At 37.4% G+C, this 14,185-nt stretch overlaps 1 protein-coding gene across 1 annotated transcript in view; it reads left to right on the forward strand.

Annotated features, from left to right (window-relative positions):
- Window positions 1-14,185, forward strand: part of klhl25.L (kelch like family member 25 L homeolog) — a 34,600-nt gene that overhangs the window by 239 nt on the left and 20,176 nt on the right. The window contains exons 2-4 of the mRNA XM_041585006.1: window positions 2,392-2,496; window positions 3,922-3,998; window positions 10,127-10,200. Coding sequence (XP_041440940.1) covers window positions 10,149-10,200 — 52 coding nt within the window. The 5' untranslated portion in view covers window positions 2,392-2,496; window positions 3,922-3,998; window positions 10,127-10,148. The remainder of the gene's footprint in view (window positions 1-2,391; window positions 2,497-3,921; window positions 3,999-10,126; window positions 10,201-14,185) is intronic.

A 14,185-nucleotide genomic window follows, 5' to 3' on the forward strand; every position in this document is an offset into this window, starting at 1 on the left:
CCCATAGACTCCGTTGTATCCAAATAATCCAAATTTTTTAAAATGATTTCCTTTTTCTCTGTAATAATAAAACAGAACCTTGTACTTGATCCAAACTAAGATATAATTAATCCTTGTTGGAAGCAAAACTAGCCTATTGGGTTTATTTAAAGTTTAAATGATTTTTTTATTAGACTTAAGGTATGAAGATCCTAATCACGGAAAGATAGGTTATCTGTAAAATCCCAGGTCCCGAGCATTCTGGATAACAGGTTCCATACCTGTATTGTGTCTTTTTTGTACATATACAGTTAAACGCCTGTTACTTGAAAGGAGAATTAAAGCCTAACTGCAGAAGTAGGCTAGAAATGTTGCACATTATGATTTGGGCTTATATACCAGCCCAAGGCAACCACGGCCCTTTAGCAGGGAAGATCTGTGCCTCCAAAGATGCCCCAGTAGCTCCATCTTCTTTTCTGCTGATTCACTGCACATGCTCTGTGCTGCTATCACTACCTGAGCTTAGGGGCCCACTCACAATATACAGAATAGAAATGTCACAATATAAGGCTGATTAGTACTTAATACAGATAATTACTACATGTTAGCTCAGAAAACAATGCAATTAGCATCAGAATTAATAATCAGCCCAGTAGCATCAGCTTATATTATAGACAACCCTCATTTTCTGCTTGTAAGTTTGTAACGACCCCTAAACAGCTGCTCAATGACAACTGAGCATGTGAGTGTCACAAACACTTTCCAATATGGTGACCCCCTGTGACAAGTTTGAAGTCCTGCATCATTAATGCTATTGACAAGCTGAAACTTTAGGCTAGTGCAATAATTTAGTATATAAAATATGGCATTTTAAGGATACTCATTTTTAGGGTTTAGTTCTCCTTTAAGGAGCCCCTGAAAACATTTTGGTTTAGTGAAGATTATCAGATTTCTGAGCTACTGTTATCTGTTTATCATTCCTCTCTTTACACATTGCCACCATGTCTCTCTGTTAATTCTGAAACCATGAATATCCATCAATGGCATCTGTTCTCTATAGCAAAGTAATAAACTGTGCTAGAGGAAAACTTTTAATCCAGCAAAGCAAACTGCATGTGAAATATATGTCACATATAATTAAGTCTCTGTGTGTTTTACTTGTGTTTACCCTAAGGTACATTTTTTTATGTTTTTCACAGCAGAGCAACACAAATGTTACTTGATCTAAATCTGCTGTTTTGGCCTGAATAAGACGAAACTCCAGCACACGAATGCTTAAGGGTTCATAACCCGTGTTTATTGTCAATGCCAAACAGGAAACAACGTTTCGGGGGCGTACCCCTTCGTCAGGTGACGAAGGGGTACGCCCCCGAAACGTTGTTTCCTGTTTGGCATTGACAATAAACACGGGTTATGAACCCTTAAGCATTCGTGTGCTGGAGTTTCGTCTTATTGAGCATTTGTTGGAGGTGCCGTCCTCCTTTAACCCCAAGCACCGGTGAGGATACTGAGAGACCAGGTGTGCTACTGCTTCCATTTTGCTTGAACTGTTTTGGCCTGAACCCATGGGAGTGGAGACCAGCACTAAAAACAGAAAACCTCAGTCACAACTACACCTTTTTAAGTATTACATAATTCACTTTCTACAGAGGTTCGAATATATCTGTAATTTTTTTTGTCACCTTACAGGTATGGGGCCTGTTATCCAGAAGGTTCAGGACCAACTGTGTTCCGTATAAGGAATCTTTCCGCAATTTGGATCTCCATATCTTACATCTACTAAAAAAATCTTTAAACTGTAATTAAACCCAATATGATTGTTTTAACTCCAGTAAGGATTAATAACAGTATATCTTGGTCAGGATCAAGTACAATGTACTGGTTTATGGCCTTCCTGTAATTCTGAACTTTATGGATAACAAGTTTCTGGATAATGGATTCTATACCTGTACAGTATATTTATTTATTTTCAAGAGTTAAGATGCTTTCTTTCTTCTGCCAAAGCTTTGAGCTATGATCAAAAATCATATATTACGTTGAATTGCACACAAAAAATGTATTGCTTCATAAAAAGTCATATTATGAGTCAATCTCTATCTCAGGGGCAAAAGAAAAAAGTAGAAAGCGTAAAGATGCAACATGAAGATGTATATCTTCAGTTAGCATTAGTTTGACTGTGACTAGGCAGTAATAACATAATAATAGTAGTGACATAACTGCTGCTACCCTGCCTGCAGTAAAAAAATAAAAAAAATCCCACTGCACATAGCAACCAAATAAAATATAACAGTGTTTCTGTCTAAAAAAGGGCAAAGGGATGTTCAATATGTTCAATCAAGGGCAATGTGTAAACTGCAAAATTGAAATGCAAATTATCATATTTTTAACTCACAATACAATGTTTTTCCCCAGAATTTTTTTTTGTGAATTACATCACTTCTGGACTTCTGGCACAAAACATCAGTAGGTTGTGGCTATTGATACAATCCTCCAAGTGAACCCTGGAATTACCGCCAGGTACGGCCCCGGTGCTCACTGCAAGTTGCAAAGATGTATGTACAAATGCAAGTATGTTTGTGTATATATTTCACATACTGGGCAAGTTTGAATTCTACTCCAGAAAACATTTCTTTATGGTTTATAATGTGAAAACTTATGGGCAAGATTCAATTTGAAGATATAATCGAATTCTACAGGAAAGATTTGGCCAAATCCCGAACCGAATGGGAATCCTCATTTGCATATGCAAATTAGGGTTAGAAGGGGTTCCATTTTAACTTATTTGTTTGTGTGATTTGTTTGTTTGTGTGATGCAAAGTCACTTGATTTTAAGGATTTCGGTTTGGTTCTGACTGGAAAAAGGCAGAATTCAGAACCGAATCCTAGATACGGTGCATCCCTAAAAAAAAAAAAATATATATATACCATAGGTTGCCGGCACAACACGTATAAAAGTGTGTGGTGCCTGGGTGCAGAGCTGTATAATCGAATGTACAAGAGCCCAATAGAATCTAGCACTCACAGGACTTATGACGGACCTAGCCGAAACGTTAGTTGTTTTTTTGCATGAAAATGTACCTTTCTGCATTTAACAAATTCATATATGGAGCGATTCAATATTTTCAGGACCAGTACACAGAAACACTTGCCTGGGGATGTTCCTCTATGGTTTATTAGTCAAAAGTGTTAAAACAACTTTTCTGCCCCTTAGTCATGTCTGCCATTGCCCTTAAAATGAATGGAAGGCAGCAGTGTCGGACTGGTCCACCGGGAAACCAGGAAAACTCCCGGAAAGCCAAGGTGTCAGTGGGCCCTCCTGCTTCTAACCTTTTGGCCTATTTCATGGTCATTCCCTATTTCTTTATGGGAATAAAGAGGCTTAATAATGGAAGAATAGAGTATAGTATGTAGAAAAAAGAGACTACGAGAATAAAGACGTTGAGTGAGGAGAGAAGGTATAATAGTTTGGAAAGTGGGCCCTCAACCTAAGGTTTTCTGGTGGGCCTCTGGTATCCCAGTCCGACACTGAAAGGCAGTATGGGCAATCTGCACTGTCACGCCAGTGGAGGGATAAAAAAACCCACTTCCCCCAGGGTTGGGTTAGCAGTGTCTGTGCATAATTACTTCTCCAGGTACATTGGATCAATAAACTTTTCTCTTAAAGCAACATCAACATCTCTGTATCTGAGGGGTCCAATAAAACTCCAAGACAACATGAACAGATGAATCCATCAGAGAGAACTGTTAACTTGCAACCTGCCTATTTTTCTGTTGACAAGCTGTTGGGGCAAGAAGGGGGGGTGTGATATCACTCTAACTTGTAGAACAGCAGTAAAGAGAGACTGAAGCTGAGGGGACTTGGGAAAGTAAGAAAACGGCTTGTCTCATTCGTGTCAAATTTCAAAATCAATAAAAATCTGTATTTTTTTCTGTTATTTTCAGTACAGGATTCTTATCAACTCTCAAGAATTTCCAATTATTTGATCGACTATAGGCAATGCAACCTGAGTATGTACAATGTAAGTATGAACATTCTAAGAATGCTTACTGAACATAGAACATTGCTTACACTATTGTTACACTAGATGGCATTCTAAATGCATACATGAATGTTATAACAAATCATAGACAAAGCAAACTGCTCTAAGATGTATGATCTAACTAATATAGCAAAGAAGTTGCAGTTTAACGAATAAATGTGTGAGGTTACTCACCATTTTGCCCACCAGCCTGTCTGCTTGGGTCATGTGTCCGTCTTTAGCTTGGGTCATGTGTCCATCTTGTTCGAACATCAGTCTTGCCACTGCATTTGATACAGTAGCTTTGCATTATTTCACATTCACCTTTTATGGCCTTGTTTTAAGATCATCCTCTTCAGCAAGTTGCTATCTTAGCCTATTGTGAGAATTCGTGTGTGTTTACTTGATCTTCTGTTGTGTCCTAGCCAGTTCCTAGCCACCTGCTAGTGCAAAGGTGGTCATAGATTAAGATTTTTAAAAGATCTTTTCCTTATCATAGGACCAAAATTATTATGAAAGAATCGTTTAAATGTACGATTTTTCCAAAACTAAAAACAACTATTTCAAGCTATATTGTCTAGTTGAAGCTAGGAGAACTGTGGGTAGCTGCCTGCTTGGCCCTGCAAACAATTGGTCAATGGATACATTTCACTGTGAGCAATGAAAATTTTCTAACCTGACCGATGTCGGATGAGAAATCGTTTGGTGCCTACTATCCTTGCCATAATTTGTGGGATTTGTCGGATCAAAAGAAAATTGGTTGAAAAATCTTAACGTCTATGGCCACCTATGCCATGTTTTTGCACTTTGCATCCTGCCTGAGAATGGAGCACAATGACATACATTTCCCCCATGAATACAGTGCTGTCTACATTCAGCAGAAATGCATTCTCGAGGGGTGAGGGGTGGAGGCAAGCATCCCTCTTAGCATCCCCTAAAGCTGGCCATAGACGCAAAGATCTGATCGTACGAATCGAGGATTTGGATGATTTTTGGACCGTGTGTGGAGAGTCCCGACATTTTTCATCCAGCGGAGATCAGTCGTTTGGTCAATTGGACAGGTTAATAGATTTCTGTCGGCTGCGGGTAATGTCTCTGCGTGTATTGCCAATCGTCCAATTTGGTCGGACATAACTTTCGTACAATTGCTGTCAGGGGCAGAACATCAGATGATCTGTTCTTTTGTACTTTATTTGATCTGAATGGTTAGTGGCAGGTTGGAGATGGGGAAGTCCGATCGTACGATGATTCGTACTATCGGATCTTTGCGTCTATGGCCATCTTAACTTGTGCATAGATTTAATCTTATGGGGTTATTTGTTAAAATCTCTAAATCCTCAAAAAGAAATTCACTAGAAAATTCTAAATTTTAGAGAAAAAAAATAGAATTTTTTCGAGATTTATTATTATTTAAGATATTATTATGATGCTGCAAAAAGCCAGAATCTGAAAATCCGCCATCTCAGACCTGCTGAGGTCCTGTATAAGTCAATGGGAGAGGCGCCTACTGTATCTATGGAAATTGTGTATTTTTGGAAATGTTTTTAAAACATTTAAATATTCAAATCAAATATAGGTTACAATGTATGCTTTGTATGTTTCTATTTGTCTTTAGAATAATGCACAAGATATTTTGTGGATTATGATTATGTAAATACTTTGGCATGCAGTTACAGCTTGTATAAATACATCATTACCACAAACAATTTCCATACACCTACTTAACACTCCCAACTAAACAATACACAGAAGGTAGACACAATAATGCACCTTATACTAGAAGCATTGCATTGTTTATGCTCATTGCAACATTAAAATAATCTGTTAATTTTTTATTTTATCTTATCCACTGTAGAGTCAAAATGTGTTGTATCAAAAGTATCCGGTACAGCTCTGTCCAAGGTTAGAACACTATTTATAAAGAGTGGGAGGACATAATGCTAGAAAGAAATTCGATGAAAAGCCACATCTAACTGAAGGACACCAGCAGATACAGAACAGGATTGTGACATAAAATAATAAATCTATTGCATCTTAGGTAGCTGCAGAGCTCAATACACATCCCCAATATATGCATAGGATCTATTATCCGGAATGCTTGTGACCAGGAGTTTTCCATAAAAGGGATCTTTCTATAATTTGGATCTCTATACCTTAAAGTCTGCTAAAGAACATTTAAGGGGGAATGTAATTAAAAATTCTCCAGCAATGTTTAAAATGGCGTTTTTTTGCGAATGTTAAGTGCTGCTCGCAATGTAAAATCATTTGTTGGCAAATTACATCGCTAAGCAAAGGTTAGCTTTAACACTTGCACTGGAGTTTTGTTAAATATTTTGTCACAAAATACACTTTACAATTGCGAAATCTTATTAATCTAAGGTTGAATGTTGTATAATCTTTGTAAAAAGAGTATTTTTGTCCAGAATTGTATACAACCTCCCAAAAAATTTTTTTTTCGTATCATAGTTACACACACTATGGTCAGTTTTATCAGGAACCCGTTAACCTGTCTGTATCATTATTATAGTGTAGTGAAACTAGAGTACCCAGTGGAATCCGTTGCAAATACAGGAAGAATATATAAACTTCATATTGTGTGCTGGCTGGAACCAAACCTAGGACTCCAGTGCTGCAAGGACCTTATCCTTAGGTTCCACTATCACTCACTAGTAATTCAATAACTGTGTTCAAACATTATTTTAAAAGGTTAGCTTAAAATGTTCTTAAAAGAATTGTTCACCTTAAAATGAATTTCCTAAAATGTCGAGAGTGATATACTGAGGCAATTTGCAATTGGTTTTCATTTTTTATTTGGGGGGTTTGAGTTATTTAGCTTTTTATTCAGCAGCTCCCCAGTTTGCAATTACAGCAATCTGGTTGCTAGGCTCCAAATGACACAAATATGACATCTCTGGTTATGAAATGTTGATTTTAGGACATTAGTTCCTGTATTTTCGCTAAATGTATTATATATTATTACACATGAATTCACAACCTCCATGTTTTGTAGGCTATTACAAAATGCCCATGGTACATGTTATACTTGATCATTTATTGTGCTTCATCAGGGACCTAAGCACTAGAAGCCTAAAGTAAACCTCTAAAATGCATTCTTGTTTTATACATCTCATTCCAAAACATTCACTAGGGGAATGGACACATTTGAGACTTCTCAGAGATAGGGGGTTTAAAAGCATGTGTGCCCCTGTGTTTTGCTATTAAAAAGAAACAACTCCTCCAACCCTTGCAATCATTAGCTTCTTATCATTAATATTGCATTGCATTTATGACTTCATCTCCACTGGAGAATCTTCTTTCAAGTTATGGTATTAATCAACTGTACAAACAGTGACTTCATTGACAGTCCTAAGTATAACATGGACAACACTTAGATAACATGGATACATGTGAACGCAGATCTGCAATACTGATCATACAATCAGTTGCAGTCCATGGAATTGCATGCTTTTTCTTCACCCAAAACAGAATCTGGTAGACAGTTCATTAGGGCTTATTTACTAGATGAGACATTAGATGCAAAAATAGTGTATGTACAAAGTGCCTGCATGTAAATGCACCAGGTTATACAAAAGCACAAGTAGGAGAGGGTTAGTATGAGGAAATATGAACAGCCATGTTTGGTTGAGGGCTGAATGGTGCAAAACCCCTAAGAAGAAGAAGATAAAGATGACTTACGTGGGGGACATGAAGAAATGGAGACGCATTGGCAAAATGCTCTTGAACTAGGGAGGAGCTGAAAGGAGCAGTTGGAAATAAGGGATTTATTAAACTGGTGAGGAAAATTACAGAAAATACTCTGTCAATGGTACCAACTTTTCTAAAATTTAGTGTATATATATATATATATATATATATATATATATATATATATATATATATATATATATATATATATATATATATATATATATATATATATATATATAGTATAAGCATTATAAAATAATTAAAATATAATGTACTGTTGCCCTGCATTCGTAAAAGTCATGTGTTTGCTTTATATAAACAAGCTGTTGTGTAGCCGTGGGGGCAGCCATTCAAGCTGAAAAAGTATAAAAAGCACAGGCTACTTAACAGATAACCAATAAGCTCTGTAATAGAATACAATTGTATTCTACAGAGTGCATTGGTTATCTGCTATGTGACCTGAAACCTTGAATGGCTGCCCCCATGGCTACACAGCAGCTTGTTTATTTAAACTATGTTAGTGTTTCTAAAGCAAAGACACCAGTTTTACCAGTGCAAGGAGCAGTACATTATATTTTAATTACTATGAAACACTTTAATTTTTTATTGTTAATGTTCCTTTAATGATAGTGTTTATCTAAACTAATTTATAATCCACCGATTAAGTTTGCACCAGTTCTCACCACTTACAAATAACCCTGTGTCCCAATATGGAGTAAAGCACTCATAGGGGCACATTTACTAAGGGTCGAATATCGAGGGTTAATTCGACCCTCGAATATCGAAATTGAAAGATTTCCCGCAAATCCTACGATCAAAGGAAAAATCGTTCGATGAAATCCTTCGAATCGAATGATTTGAAGGATTTTAATCCATCCATCGAAGAATTTTCCTTCGATCAAAAAAACCTTAGCAAAGTAATGGGGAAGGTCCCCATAGGCTAACATTGTACCTCGGTAGGTTTAAACTACGTAGTATGTAGTTGAAGTTTTTTTTAAAGAGACTAGAGAATAGTCAAACGATTTTTAGTTCGAATTATTCGAGTCGAAGTTGAAGTCGTAGTCGAAGGTCGTAGTAGCCTATTCGATGGTCGAAGTACCCAAAAAATACTTCTAAATTCGAAGATTTTTTAATTCGAATACTTCACTCGAGCTTAGTAAATGTGCCCCCTATACTGTATACAGCAAGGCTTTTGCAACAAATATAACAGATCACAAAACAGTATCAAGCACCAGTTTTCAATGAAAGTGGAATGACACTGTGCAGAATAGATGCACCTTCTGCCCTGACTGCTGCTCCAACCATACATTTTACACTGAACACTGTCACATTCTGTTTCTGTTGCCAACATTTACTAGATATTGATTCATATTGTATAAGATGAGGCTTAATACTGACCCCTCTTGTCATCATTTATTTACATGGCACCAGTACTAAACAATGATATGATAAGAAAAAAGGAGAATTACAGCACCCTGCTAGTAAGACTTTAGCTTGAGTTACTCTATCATATTGCACTGAAGAGAGCCAGATGGATCTAAAAGCAGAAGGAGCTATAAATGTCCCCAGCTTAAAAGATGTGTATTAATTAACAAATTGGCAACACTATCATCATTAGTGATATTAGATCTGCAATCGACATATGATCATTTCACACCTTTTCTCACTGACACTGATTACTGAGTGATTTGTTAATCGCCTAATGCTCTTTAGTAAGAAATCGGTATGGCGTATTTTTAGGGACCTGTTGTGTTTTTGGTGTGTTAAAATGTATTCTTGCTTAGAGTGTCCACTGTGTACCCTCGCAGAGGGATATTTTTTAATCTGTAATTCAGATACCCAGTGGCGAAACTAGAGTGTGCCGGTCCCCCCCTGCAAAAAAATCTTCTGAGGGGCCCGGCGCACTCCGATCCTCATCCTACCGCCCACTTCCCAATTTGCCTCTGCCCCACCCACTTCCTGCCTCCACCATGCCCACTCCCATCCAGACTCCGCCCACTCCCGCCCAATTTGCTCCCCCATTTTATTAGCTATAGAGGAAGCAGACCCCACAGTCCAGGTCCTCCTGTTCCCCAGGCTCCCCTGCTACTGCGGGGTCTGCTTCCTCTATAGTTACACCACTGCAGATACCTGTTTGCTAAAGTGTCTTCCAGCTTTTGGGCTTGGCTTTCTGACCATTTATCCTTTTGTTACATGCCCCTCAGGTTCCCCTGCTTATTGGCATCATCCAGACAAAGTGTTGGAGGTAGTTCCAAAACCAGTAAGAGGAGGGTTTTGGAATAAAAAACTACTCCAAAGGGAAGCCAGATGGATTAGGCGCTTAGATAGTGTTATACCTCATGGGATGAATGACCAATACAGTTTAAGTTGCTTCTTGTAACAAAATTTGTTAACATTCTTGCATATTGCTTTTTTCGCAGATATTAAGACAATAAAGATTCAATGGCAGTTACACGCAGTCTTACACAGATCTCCTGCCGTAAATGTAATATGGGTGAGTTACAGGAGATAAATTACTACAATATATGCTGGCGTAAATATTGTACTATAATCCACATAATATATGCTGGGTCACATAGGGAGTGTTGAAAAATTGGGTCGTATCAAATACTTTGGGTATTTTTGTATCTCTTTGACCATAGGATGTCTTGACCTTACACGCTTGGTTCAGGTTTCTTTACCTGGGACAGGCATTATGTGCAGTGTCTCATTGTTAAGTAGGCCAGGTTTTAGTTAGACAGTGGCCTGCCTAAAGTGACCCTTTTTAAAACGTTTTGTTCCTTTCAGGAAATTGTTTCACTGTTTCTATATTATTAGACATTTTATTCGTTCTTAACAAATGCACATTTTTTAACCATCCTGGACTTATCGCAATTGGATACAAGCAAATAAAGATGAACACAAGATTGGGATTTTTTAACTTTAATTGTTTTAATTTTTGTATGCTGCAAAGTTTTCTATTTCTTATATTTGTGCACACAATTATGGTCTGAGCACTGGCTTTATTATTTATGTGTTAATAATGTTACACACACAGATACAAGTGTCACTTTACCCCCTCACTATGGACTACAACTCCCAGCAGCCTCTAGTAGGGAATCCATGTTACAGACAAGCAGAGAGTGTGGCCATGAGCATTTGTATTTTTTTATATCTGTGCACACAATTATGGTCTGAGCAATGGCTTCACTATTTATGTGTTGCAATACAACCTATATACGCACAAATGTCTTAAAATATGTTAGTACATTTCTCTTTAAATTGATTACCCAGACTGCACTATGTTGCATAGGTCAAAGTGCATATGAGTTTTAAATGGGTGCACGTGTTAATGGTCCTTATTAACTTGATAAAGGGTATTGAACCCAAAACATGTTGTGTTTTCCACTGCCTGGAATAAAAAGTTGTTTGCAGTAATACTGCTGGAGTTCCTCTTCCTTCTCCTATACTTGCAGCAGTTGCAGCACAGAGCAACTATTAAGGAATTGGACACATACTATTTGGAAAAGCTGTGCTGACCATCATCCCCCTCTTTTATTTGGATATAGAAGAAAAAGAATACACTTTAATGCTGCTTCCATTATCTTGTTTACAACTCCATTCTGGATCCCCTGCAATATGGCTTCTGCCCAACATGCTCAACAGAAACTGCACTGCCAAAGTAACCGATGATCTTCTCCTGGCAGATTCTAAGAGTGTTATTTACTAAACTCGTTTTTCTGGTCGAGGGTTTTGGGCAAAAACTCAAATTTTTATACTAACATATATTATTTATTATATGTATTATACCCCGAAGTTGCATAAAGTCCAAATCCTAAAAATTTCGTTTTTTTCGGGCGATATCCAGAAAAAATATATCGATTTGGCCGTCAAAACTTAAAAAAATTCCTATGAATCACATTTTCGCTCATTTTATTGGGGGTTTTTCCCGACCCAACTTTTTGAGTTATTTTATTGATAAATAAGATAAAATTGTGGGTGGGAGTTGGTTGAGCTTAGTTTAATAAAAATATGAGATAAATTTGAGTTTTAGTAAATAACCCCCTAAATGTCACTATTCCATACTCATCTTTTTAGATCTGCAGCTTTTGACACAGTTAAACACCCACTCCATCTATACATTTTGTACATCATTTGCGATACAGCGCTTTCTTGGCTTAAATCTTTCTGATTATTCCTTAAATGTTGTCTTCTCTGAGTCTACCGCCATTTTACTCTATCTCTGTTGCAGTTCAAGAAGGCTCTGGTGTTCTCTCTCTAAGAGCCTCCTGCTGTCCTCGGGACATCAGTATCACCTTTATGATGATGCCACCCAAATCTACCAATACCCATCTCAAATTGGATCTCTCTAAAACAGAATTTAATATATTCATCCTACATCTTCCCTTGTACCTCAGGTTCCAGTCACATTCAATCACCTTAATTTTAATCAACCATACAAGTACACTGCCTAGGAATTATTGTATTCTTCCATCTGTTTTGTTCTTTTTTTTTGTACATCCAAAAACACTTAACAAATCTTGCTGTATTCATCTGCACAACATTACCTGAATACGACCTTAGATACAACTAAAACACCTATTCAGTCTCTTACTATTTCCCGCCTTGACTACTACAACTTACTCCTTGCAGTTATTTCATCACATTGCCTTTTTACAATTCCAATCTGTTCTAGATGCTGCGGCTAGAATAATTCATTCATTTAACTGATCCCCCTATGCATGTCCCATTACTGGCTTTCAATCCTCTCTCCAATCAAATTCATATTACAACACTCATATTCAAGGCCTTTATCAATGAAATCCTTGTATTTCAGCTCTGACCTCAAAATGCACTCCTTCACTCATTCTATGCTGTGCTTCTCTCCATCACCTCCTTTCTCCTCTGATTACTTCTTCCCATTCTCACCTGCAAGTCTTCTCTTGACTCAAGCATCTGCCTCATTTGAGCTATCAGGTTTTCATCCTTCCTATCTAACACCCACCTATTCACCAAATGTTTCTGTATTTCTTGTTTCAAATGTACCAGGCCCTTTATATTGAAAGCTCTTGCAAGCAGGGCCCTCTAATCCTATTTTTACTCTGTATAGACCCCTGTTCGTTCTTAACTATTGTAAAGCACAGTGTAACTTGTGGTGTTATATAAATCACTGATGATGATTTCCATGACTAATTAAGGGCACAAAGCTGATGGCCAAGTGTTTTCATACAGGTCATGAAACTCCAGGTCATGTTTTTATACAGGTCATGACTTAAATATATTCAAATATTTTACAATGTTTTAAATACACAGTGTCACGAATATCATGTAAAGCATATCTTTCTAAACATTGCTTAGTTATGTCATCAGTTATAATCATTGCTTAGTGATGGAATATCTGTCACACGACTCCCTGAAAATTGTATTGTAATAAATAACATACATCCAGTTGTAAAATATCAGGATATTATAAGTGGCCATGGATCTAATCTGTGATCCTTATATTTTTTTCAAAAGTGGGTACATCATTCACTATACAATACTCAATCTTTAAAGATGCCTGTGGCACAAGTGATATCACTAAGCATCGTGTATAACCCATGACATCACTAAGCTCCGTGTATAACCCATGACATCACTAAGCTCCGTATATAACCCATGACATCACTAAGCAACGAGTATAAACTACCCAGCCAAAGGAGTCACCAAAAAAGCTTTATTCTACCTTCAAAACTTAACTTTGCAGCACTCACCATATTAACCCTATTGTGTGATATTACATACCTCCCAACCGCTTTTGACAGCTCAACCTGCAGTCCCGGATATGTGCTGATATGTCCCGAGTTTCTCTTTGATCTGCTGCACTGAACTGCCAGAAAAAGATACAAAGTTTCTAACTTAATTGGCTCTTGGCAGAGAGCCAAGTAAGACCTTACACAACTTAAAGAGCAACACACCTTCATTAGCAAAACTGTAATAATACATAAAAACCACAGAAATGTGTTCAAATGTTCATAACCTGCCAAATTTTGTAAAATGGATATGGTAGTGAGGTGGTTACAAAAATTGGCATGGTCAAAAAAAAAAACCCTTTAACCTCAATTAAAAAATATGCAGACCTTTAATGGTTTGGAACAATTCCCTAAGCCTAGCCCCCTGCTCTTCTGCTGATCTGTCTGACTACTTTGCTGAGCTGGCTGACTACTGTTACTTTGTATCAACAATCTGTCCTTAGCCTACATCCTCCAAACCCCACAATTCCCTGCACACGTGATTCCAATAAGGAAAGGAACATCACAGTGCAATGCATTGTGGGTTATGTAGTTCATGCATGCTGTCTGTAAGCTGTGGAGAAGTTGTTACAATTTGTAACATCAGTGTTTAGTCCCTCCTTCCCTGCCAGGATTTCAAATGATGCGGAAAGAGAAGAACTGCTAAACAGCTGGATTTTATTCACACTTTTTAAAGAAACGGATAACTGTGATGGGTATATTAGGGGT

The sequence above is a fragment of the Xenopus laevis genome, chromosome 3L (genome assembly GCF_017654675.1).
Source record: "Xenopus laevis strain J_2021 chromosome 3L, Xenopus_laevis_v10.1, whole genome shotgun sequence".
Taxonomy (NCBI): Eukaryota; Metazoa; Chordata; class Amphibia; order Anura; family Pipidae; genus Xenopus; species Xenopus laevis.